General features: G+C 47.2%; 1 protein-coding gene across 1 annotated transcript in view; it reads right to left on the reverse strand.

The window, feature by feature from the left end:
• The window catches only part of LOC122400816, a 108,667-nt gene extending 103,979 nt beyond the window's left edge, over positions 1–4,688 (reverse strand). Inside the window, exon 1 of the mRNA XM_043402485.1 lies at positions 4,555–4,688. Within this exon, the coding sequence (XP_043258420.1) occupies positions 4,555–4,564 (10 nt within the window). The 5' untranslated portion in view covers positions 4,565–4,688. The remainder of the gene's footprint in view (positions 1–4,554) is intronic.
• Between the last annotated feature and the right edge of the window lie 6,287 nt (positions 4,689–10,975).

The raw sequence follows: 10,975 nt of genomic DNA on the forward strand, positions 1-10,975 counted from the left end.
ATTTAGTGATAAAAGGTTTCATCGTTTTTGCGATAAGCTGTTACAATATATCGAGCAATCGATCGAGGTAAATGAGAAGAATCAGTCGATTAATGTTCCAGGATCCGTTCTGGATTATCCGGAATGCAACTCAACGAGCAATAGCGCCTACGAGCATGCTGAAACGCAGGTTTCCGTAATCGCCGAGATTGAATCGTTTCCTGCACGGACGCATAGAAATGAATGAAAAAGGACAGTCATCGGTTTGAGGAGCGTACAGGCTGTAACGACACGGGGACACGCGACAGAAAATTGCCGGTTTCGAACCAGGATCTAATTGCGCTTCCTTAATTATCGAGAGATTTTCACGTACGCTTTGCATGCGTACAAATCTGGATTTTCCTCTGCCAACTGCACTTCCTACACTCGTTTCGAATGGCGGAATTTATCGGGAGAATGATAGAACTGGGGTGAAAGACCCTAACGAACGAGAGCCCAAAATTTTTTTCGACAGTTTCTTCAGGAATAATTAAACGCTGACAAAGGACAGTTCTTCGCGTAACGCTTATTAATTATTTCCAGCAGAGACAGTCGGCGGATGCGACCGCTGGAACGCGACTGAACCGTACTTCGTGTGCGATACACATTTCGTTGCGCAACCGATATGACTGTCAAAGCGAAGTTCAAACGGGGTCACAGACAATGGACAAATGATATTTGTTCTGTTCGCGAAATCAAACATTAGGAACGATATCTTAGACAAACTAACTTAATCAGAAAATAGCTAATCATCGAAACGATCATCGAGCAACTGTTTCTAACCGATGACAGAGACATCAACTTGTCATTTGGACGTTCGTGTCTCTATTCATCGAGCAGACCTCGTATTTGGATCACGCGACGTTGGATCGCGCACGATTGAGCAAGGTGTCGGCCCACAATCCTCTCGTCTGCCCACGCATTCGCCCCAATTTCCATCGTTTCGATTCGTAATCGGGAAAATTACGGGCCCGTGTACCGCGACCTCGACAATGCCTTTCGCTATCGGTCCGGCATTGTACGGCGTTTCGATCGGTGACACAAGAAACGCCCGACGTTGGAAAGTGCCAGGGAATATCGCGTTTTACGTACACGCTCGAGCAAGTAAGAAACAGAGTATCAACGAGTGTCGATTAGGATACGGTGAACGCGTAATAGCTGTTCGAACGGACGCGGTGGACTTAAAATTGCGATACTCGGTGCCGGATTTACCGGTGAACAAAATTTCCACAGTTGCAACAATCTTTTCTAGCGTTGTTACAAATATCAGATCACATAATTCGAGCAGCGTTGCAAACGAATTTAATTTTTCACTTGAAAATATCGATCTTTAATGGCAGTTCGTTGCGTCCCACTGTGCGTCTCGCTGGTGATTTCAACGCGTGGCAGTAATCAACGAGCTCGACGCGTTCGGTGTATGTAAGTACATACTCTATATTTAACTGTGAATCTACTGTCCTGTTCCCACAGGTATTAATTCTCCCAGATTAGAGGACAATGAGACCCCTAAACGAATCCTAGGCCCCTGAATTCGACGACAATCGTACTCATCTACACAACTGCTCCGGAGGAATTCCAGGAAACGTATTCCAGTAACCGATTTTTAGCTAGTCGCGAACCGTGCTGGCGTACGGGCCAGAAGCAAACGATCGCGTAATGTATTCAGAATACATTTGCAAGATAATGGACTCTCTCGGTAGCGTTCCGAAGGCGTCGTTCGTAAAAATCTCGCGTCGCAGATGCAACCGTGAATTCCGTGAAAGCGCGAACGAATGGCCCACGATCGTTTCGACGATACTTCCATGAATTTCGATGACATTGCTCTTGGGTACATAGTTTCCAAGAGTTCGCGCTTCCGTTCTATATGTATTTAGTTCTTAGCAAGCGTCGACCAATATTGGTAATCGCGTCTTGACTTATCGAGAAGCTAATTACGCTCGGAGTTTGGCAAAATTTATTCATAATCGACGAATACAAATTCGAAATACGCCTAACTAGCTTTTGCCGGACGTTTCTCGCTCGCCTCGGCGTTCGCGTTTAATGGATTCTGATTTACGAGTGGATTTACAAGCGAAACACAAACGAATCTCGCATTTGCATTCGTTAGTCATGAATAAAATTTAACCGACTGCTCTTCGAGGGTCCCTTTTATTATTATGGAAATATATTTATAGTTCCATTATCCTCTTCCTGTTGGCTTGGTCCTCGATGCACCTCGGGGTTATAGATTCGCGACGTTGCAATTATTTACTCGTGCGGTCGATGAAGCCTCTTTGTGTTTCTAGTATTGCTCTTCGAATTTCTTTTGTTCGCATGCATGCAATGCTAGAAAATTGTATTATATTTTTCATTCAGAATAAATAAGCAGATATCGAGTTTAAAATAGAATTGATTATTTGCACAAACACGTTTCAAGAGGAAACTTTTTGTTTCTAATTAGTAATTGAATTAAAAAATGGTCAAATAATTTCATGGTAGATCAGTATTGATCATCAATGTAGAGGCTGCAGTTTTAATTGATAACTAAAAACAGCATGCTACGTTCCCCCAATATCCTCTCTATTAATCGCGTGACTGGAGAACCGTGTTTTTGCAAACGACACGATAATTTCTAGCAGGTTCGCGACGACAGGAACTGAACGTCGATCCCCCTTGATCATCAATATTTTTATATTCCTTACAGGGCTTACGCAATGCCCCGGCGGTAGTTCGTTGGTAAAAATAGGTACTTGCGTTACATCCAGAGGCGGTGACGCCGTCCAAGTCCATAAAAGCACACCAAAGGATCACTCCTCGTCACTGTCGCGTATCCTTTTTTATATTACATAGAACTGCTCACTCACTCGCGTCGGACTGGCTACACTCCCGACCCGTTTTTATCGAGCCGCTTGTCGCACGCTTAATCGTCCTAGGATCCTTCTTTTGCACATCCTCGGGATCGAAGTCTCTCGCGAAAGCACGCACACTGCCGCTGGGAAAACCGGATTCGAGCCAGCGAACTTCTATACTTGTCACAGAAAGTGTCCCCTGCTCGAAATCACTGCACCAGCGGATCACGTACGCCCGCGGTGATATTCTCGTGCTGCCTTTGCGAGACGATCGAGAAACGTCGATTTTCTCGATTTTCGTCGTCCTCGAGCCGTTCCTCGGACGAAACTTTCATTTCCAGGGGCAAAATGCGCGAAGGATCCAACGATCCGTTGGTCCATAAATTATTTTCCATAGGCGGAAGGCGACTAGAACCGATCTCTAATTTATTAACGCTCTAGAACGTTCGACCATTTAAGAACACGCAATTCCCAAGGTCGGGAAAGCGACTTTTAATCGGTTAGATAATGGCGGTGACGGAACGATTGTTATTGGATTTCTTCCGCTCATAGATCATCGATGATGAACTCGTGACGTAATTTTTAATGGAATCGTCGTTAAACTCGGGACGCTTTCGCGGGGAAGCGATTACCTTTTGCGGGAGGCATGTCTTTTTAAAGTGGTTAACGCCGACGACAACCGGAAACGGCCCCCCAAAAAGATGCAACCGAATCGAAAGGTCGTCGAACGCGCGTCGAACGAGCCAAGTGAAGGATCCAGCGTAAAAGACGGCTATTAAAGCGACGGAAAAATTGCAGAGAAATGAAAACGGGAGATTCGTTTTAGTGCGCAAAAACGCAAACGGCTCGCGTTACGCCCAGGTAGTCGCATAATTTCTGATCAGGCGGCTCGCGCGACTCACGCATATCCTTGACACCATCTGCCTAAAGGATGTGCTAAAGGTCGAAACTATCGGGCGTTCTGACATAACGGTGACTTTTCCACGCGCGTTTTCATTTCTTCCCCGAAATGGTAAGGTCAAGTTTACGCGGGAACTCTACTATTCAAAAATTGATAAACGATACTCTCGGAACGCAAGAGACGTATTCAAGTATTTTCACTAATTCGTTTTGGACGGAGAAGCATCGGCAAAAGTGTTACGCTTCTGATGGAAGATCGAGGACTTTCAAAGACCCATTATTAATTCAAGGTTGGAGGAAGAAGAGCGTGAGAGTTTTCCAACGAGTCGAACGGGAATAAAATTCCTTGGAACGAAGGGACGACCATTACGGGGAACCCCGAGAGTCTTCGTTATCGCGTTAATTATTCCGCGTTTCGGATTATCCTTGAACGAGATTCGATCTGCGAGCGAACCGGAGCCGTATGATAGGCACTCGCGGATATTCTCCGGGACGACCTTGACTTTAGAAGAAGCTAAACCCGTTCAGCGTCGAAACCCAAGGAGAGCTCCCGCCGTGGAATCCGTTCTTATTTTATCACGAGGCTGGTTCGCGATGCAACGAACGGAGAAAACCGTTGCCGGACATCGGTAATGTCCGCCGTGACCCGGTCCCCCGTTCGCCAAATCGAGGAGCAATGGCGAATGACGGGGACACCGTGTGGACCAGCGCGGAGAACGGTAACGATCACGATCGATCGACGGGGAACGGTTAAAATCGAGGCGAAGCTTCGAATCCCTGAAGCAGACGGTTCCTCGAGCACACTTACCCGTCCCCATGGCTGACAGCAGCCTCCTTCAGCCACGATGCCTCCCTGTATGCGTAGTCCAATGTTGGCTGGTTTCGCTGGTCGGTCAACGGTGGGAAAGAAAAAAATAAATAAACAACTGAACCACCTCTCGGCGAAGACGTCGTGAAAAGGACGAGCTCCTCGTCCAACCGGGAGACCGCGGACGAACTGGTGGCTGGCGAAGACTTTTGGTGAGACTTCGACGTGAGACAACGGCGACGTCATCGCCGGCCTGGTGTCTCATTGGCCGACGATCCTTCTCTTCGCTCGACTGGCCTCTCTCTTTTCGCTGCTCTCCTCCCCCCCCCTCCTCCCTCTCTACCCCGTACCCTCTCCTTTTCCTTCTACGAACTCCTCTCTCGCTGCTCTTGCCAACGATTTCCCCTACACTCGCCCCCTCGCACGCGGACCGCCGCGTCTCTGTTTCTCACCTGGCTGGACGGGATCGCTCTTACCTGCTCGTGCTCACTCCCACGGCGGACCCGGAGTCGCGCGGAGCCGCTCGAACGGCGCGCGAACTCGGAGAACTCGACGCCTGGAACCAATCTCCCTCGCTGTTTGCGGCCGTGTGCGAAAGCCTCTATATGGCACGTATACTGGCTCCGCGGAGATAGCTGTGGATTAAGTATCTTAGAGGACAGATGATCCTGTTGCTAGAGGTCAATCGAACCATGCTCCGGGCTCTTTTGGAATTTCCCGGGGTCTTCAGCGTCGCGTTCGCCAAAGTTCACCGACGACCAGCGGATGGAAATGGTACCCAAGCAGCAGCGCCTGTGCTCGGTGATGCATTATCCGAGGCAACGTTTTGTCGACCCTCCAGACCTCACAGCGTGGCTAAATTAACAAAATTTTGTTTTAAAAAGCATTCGATTTGATGGATGCATGCAACATGTTATATAACCATATCTTGCTGATAAGCCACATAGCTGGTACACTACGGTGGCAGGAAATATTCGAACAATTTCTTTTCAATCTTGAGAGGAATATTACGATTTAAACAATTTGAATTCGTGGATGAATACCGATACATTTTTCTTGTCGTCCGGCGGAATCAGCATAGGGTTCGCGAGCGCGGCGAGCATCTGGGTACGCGTTTGAAATTCCTGTCGACACGATCCATCGGCGTGCATCGTTCGGTCGCGCCGCGGGTTTTTCTTCCGGTCGCGAGATCGCAAATCAACGTGGACGTCGAACGAGCCGCGTTCCCGGTGACGCGGCGCGTTTCTACGCTGTCTCTATGAATCGACGCTGCTGCGGCAGGCCGTAGATTAAGCGTAATGGTGCAAAGTATATATAGCTGCATGTCCGTGGATTCTTCTCAGTGGCCTCCGCCTGTGAAACGCCTCGAGGCGCCGGGGTTCAGCGACACCGATGTACTCTAGCCGGGGTATATAGTGTCATTAGAGTCGCGCGAAACGCGTGTACTCCATACCGTGCGTGTTCCGTTCCGCGAACACTCGACGATAATTTTCCACAATCTGGCGGACGTTTCCGACATTTATCAACTCTGGAAAGACTAGGGGGGAAGGGGCTCACCGAGTTCACCGGGCAAAAATTCTTAAAAATACGCTATTCATCCACTGTAGAATATTTCCAAAGCGTTACATCCGCGTGCCTTACCAAAAACAGCATGTACACCTCGCTTACTGCAGGACACCCAGTATAGAGCAGCGTCTCCATTCCTTGTAATTACCCATTCTTGGGCACCGTCCTCCACGAACAACGAAGAAAGTGCGAAACGCCGCTTTAGAGCTGACAATTACATCGATCCATGCAAATATTTAAGCTGGGTTTCACCTCTGGCGAAATACCAAACGCGTTTCTTTTCGTCCATATCCTCGGGGGCTATCCAATAGCCAGTTTCGTCCTTCCTGTTCCATCGAAGCGTCCTCGCGCCGAGTTGACCTCCTCGGATCCATTCTATCAGGCCCTGCAATAAGTCCGTATCTATTAAAACAATATTTCAGACACACTTTTACGTTTCTCTACCCCTGGTGGGCAGCCACGGTCTCGCAGAAACCTCGTGTCCAGCGGGGAACCGTGAAATCCCCGGGTAACACAACGTTCGCGTTACGTAACATTGTTCTATCCAGGGCAAGGATGAACAATACGATCTTGCGAATGCAAAGTGTACCCTTTTAATCGGACACAATCGTTTCGTATCACGGTAGGATCGTAGCCTGGACTCACGGAAACCAGAGCCTCCGACCGGGTCTCATGGATCGTTGCCCAATGCTTCGAAAGATCGTATCGTTGCCTCATGGATCGTTGCTTTGATCCGCGGAAGGAGAAATTCATGGGATCCGGGGATCTTGCCAGGGATCGTTGTGAGACGTTATCCACCTCGATCCTCAATTTCTTTCTTTGGGTAAATATTCCTGTGTCCTACCATCGCATCACACTGTACAGAATTATTAGAACAAGAAGGCTTTGTACGAAATTGTTTGCATATAATGAAGAACTGCAGAGTCAAGGATGCATAGATGTCCAGGTTTCCAGGTGGACGCGCGAACCCAGACATACCTTGGAAGCACACCTTGTACCTTCTAAGACGAGTCCAGCGTAGTATAGGTAACGGGTTCGTTGGGGCACGCGTTCATTTCGTATTCTTTTCGACGATGCCGTCATCCGCCTGGCCAACTGCGGATAACTTCGATGCCAGGCCGGGGCGATCGGTTGCTCGATCAAGTTTCAAAAGCTCGGTCCGTCGGGCACGCAACCATGTTGTAAGTAGTCGTGGACATGTACGCTTTTTTATTTTCTTTGGACACGTTCACGGGGCACCCTGGAATGACGAAAATGAACGACGACACCGTTCGTGGGTTGGCCCTTCTGTAATAAATACGTGTCCCGTTAATATTTCTTTCTCTCTCTCTCTCTCTGGTGTCTTAAGCACCTCGATTCTTAAAATCCACCTCTCCTTTTTCCCTCCAACTCTTTATCCTCGAAATAGAATCTTGTTCCCCGACACTAGGTTCCATCTAAATCTTCCTGCAGCCTCCGATCGCACCACCGAATCTCGAGCTTCGTTGGTTCCAAGGCTCCAAACCTACCCAATATTCATCAAACGAAGATTAACTATCTAATTACGCATTATAACAATGTTTGCCTCCAAGGCACATCAACGGCAAATGAAGTCGTTAAAGATGAGAGAAAGAAAAGTAAACAAATAGCAATTTTTCTACGAATCAAATGGCTGGTTGATCGAAAGCAATAAATAATCGCACCGTTTCCTCAATTTAACGCTCCATTATCGGTTTTTCTATCGAATGTTAATGCACTGTAATGAACGACTCCGCGAGATTAGCTGTCGCTGACAAAGAGATAGATTGACGATCCTTGGGTATTTCGGTTTCGTAGAAAAAACGTGGACTACCCGTTTTACAGGTTGCTCGACCGGGATAATTCATCGTTTAGAGGAGATCGATGGATAGAGACGCGATGGGCGATCCAGGCGCGCGAAACGTTCGATCGAAACATCGACTAATGTCGTCGAGTGTCGCGGTAATTGACCAATTTGCGAACGTGCTGGGGCACGTGTATCGCCTGACGACGTGAACGATCGACGATCCGTTGATTCATCGGGTTACATCACAATGCGACCGCACGCTTCGCGAGCCAGCGCGACACACGATAATGTACTTTTCCGTCGGTCCGCGTGCAACAGGAATTCCTAGATCGGCTGGAGGTCGTGCACGCCTCCGTCGACGATAATCGCGCGTTAGGCTCGTTCCCGTGGATTTCCCGGTTCCGTTCGTACAGCCGCATAACCGCGCCGAGGAAAACATCCCGTCTGATTTATGGGATGGTCGTTGTCGGCGCGGACGATCGTTCGATTCGTTTCGTCCGACGAGCCGCGCGAATTTTAATGGAAAGCATAAGTGCCATACGTTTTCGCGCGACCACTTCGGGGAACCCTAGTAGTCGTATTAACAATACGTCTTGATTATTCACGCGTCGCAGAAGCGAAAACATTCGAAATTTTGAGAAGAATTCCAGTTCCAATCGTATTGGGAACGAAGAGCTGCTTTCAATGTTGTCTGCTCTCTAAATTCATCTATCTGTTACGCTAAAACACAAAAATAATTAATTACTATGTATCTTCTAATTAAAATAACTTTACTCGAATAGAAAGATATTAGATCTATCTATTTCGACTAATTGAATATAGAAAAAAGATACTGCAGAAATGAAAATAAAAGGTTCTAAAGCCTCTATTAACGACTGAGGCAATACTATGGTGGTATGTTTTATCAACCTGAATGTATTGCCTACTTTTACCCTTTACTTAAGTTTCGAACGATACCAAATACTATACAAACACATTAAACGAAACATTCGTTTTTACGAGTAGATACTACTCGTCTGTAACGAAACAAATGTTGGTTATTGAATTAATTGATATTCGAGAGTACGTACATATTAAAGTTAATTCCGTCGCTAGTTTCAATGTAACGACCATTATCGAAGGTTGATCACGAAGCCACGATCGGGTTCCTTGAAAGCTAACTGCACGTCGACTTAGGCGCATCAAGACGTATTCCAGCCGTTTATAACGATTCGAATCCGTAATTACCAAGGAACTACGAGGAACGTTTAATCGAACGGGGAACGCCGCGTCACGCGATCTTAAACTTCATTAAGGCGACTTTTTCATCCGTTGCAAGCTTAATAAACGGGATCGGAGTTTTTTCACACCGGCCGTGCACGGCTGAAATGCAATGGAAGCTCGACGCGCAGTCGAGATCAATGCTTGGACAAACGCATCGCGCTTGCCAGCATTGAAGTCTCTCGACTAAAGAGGTACCCGCTAAAACAGTCATTTCTTTCTGAATTTTTTACTCGAACGCTATTGATTATAGCTTCTTCAAACTTTTCACCCACGTTTGTACATGTTTCAAGGAAACGTATATTTCTTTTCGTACAAAAATATTAATTTATCGAAGAACTACGTTGTCCAACGTGCAAAAGCGAAAGAAAAAATCGAAGAACGCCGTGTAATTATCGTTCGAGACAACGACCGATCGGTCGAGCAATTAAACGGGTGAAAATCCCGCCTGACTCGGCATATCTTTTGCATACCATTAATTCACGAGACTTTGTTTTCAACGATACCGGAGGGCGTAGATGTTACTTCTCGCTTTAAACGAACGTCGTTATCGCAACGGGGCATCGATTATCTAATGCCGTAATAACCTTGATGATATAATTACCCAGTCGCTAGTACTGAAGCATCCTTCGCCGTTTATTACACTTTTTTCCATGAAATAACGATCCACTGTGCTCGCTCGCGAAAGCGGAACACGCCTCTTCTTTATCGTAACGGGCTCGATCAACAAAAAAGCTGCGTACTACGATTACGTGGGTCGTCGAGAAAATCAAGGGCGCTCTTCCTTGATGCGATCTTGAGTGTCAATTCGGCGGGAAAATTTTCTTAAGAGCGCAAGCCATTAGCGATATTTGTACTTTCGTTAACGCAATTCTTACAGGCTGTTTTCGAGGTCTCTGTTCAAATAATACAGGACCTACGTCAACACGAAAGCCACTCGCCAAACCAGTCTTCTTTTCGCATTCTTTGTTAGCGTCGACTAAAACCGAACGATTCTTTCGATCCACGGAAACGACGCTTTCTTCGAAATCGATGGCGCTCGGGAACGTTTTTAAGAGACTATTTTAAATCCGATGCGTTACGGCGTACTATGTGGGCAGTTCGAATGTTGTCACGCGCGTCCCACGCACACCCCATCGCGTTTCGCGCCAAATGCAGCGTCGATACCTTCCGTTCCGTAGACAAAAAAAAGAAGCAGGAACCGCGAAAAATTCCATCGACGAGGAGCGTACCATTGGAATCATGCGCGCGTTGCCCCGCGGTTTCGATTTAATTCAATTTTCCGCGATTACGAATACGAATGCAACCTCTCAGAAAATTCTATGCGGAATTCTCCGGATAGAATCGTCGTTAATGAACATATCATATATATTCAGGCTGCATCCAGTTATATCTGGCGTTAAACTCGCTCGTCCTTCCTTAATTAAATTTCTTCGTGCGTTTTCTTCGCTACGACGCGAGTACCGTCGATTTCCATGGGGATAGCGTCGAAATCCACGGATCCAGCGAAGCGCGGCAACATCTACGCGCTCGCAGGATCACTATTCCTCGGCGAAAGAGATTAGGGCGTTATTAAATCGCAACGCGGGTTCGGAGAACGATCGTCTTGAGGATGTTCGTCGGAGATGGCCTGGAACAGGAATAGCAAGTATGACGTAAGCGCCCAATCTGCACGCGAGTAAACGCACACGTGAATCCATCCGAGTGTCGGTGACTTCACCGACGCCGTCGGTTCTGTCACCACTGCAAATAGCCGAAGAAATCGATGCAAAACGTTTCGATCGTTCGTTC

Source organism: Colletes gigas, unplaced genomic scaffold (genome assembly GCF_013123115.1).
Source record: "Colletes gigas isolate AHSC1104 unplaced genomic scaffold, ASM1312311v1 Colletes_gigas_Sc00020, whole genome shotgun sequence".
Lineage (NCBI taxonomy): Eukaryota > Metazoa > Arthropoda > Insecta > Hymenoptera > Colletidae > Colletes > Colletes gigas.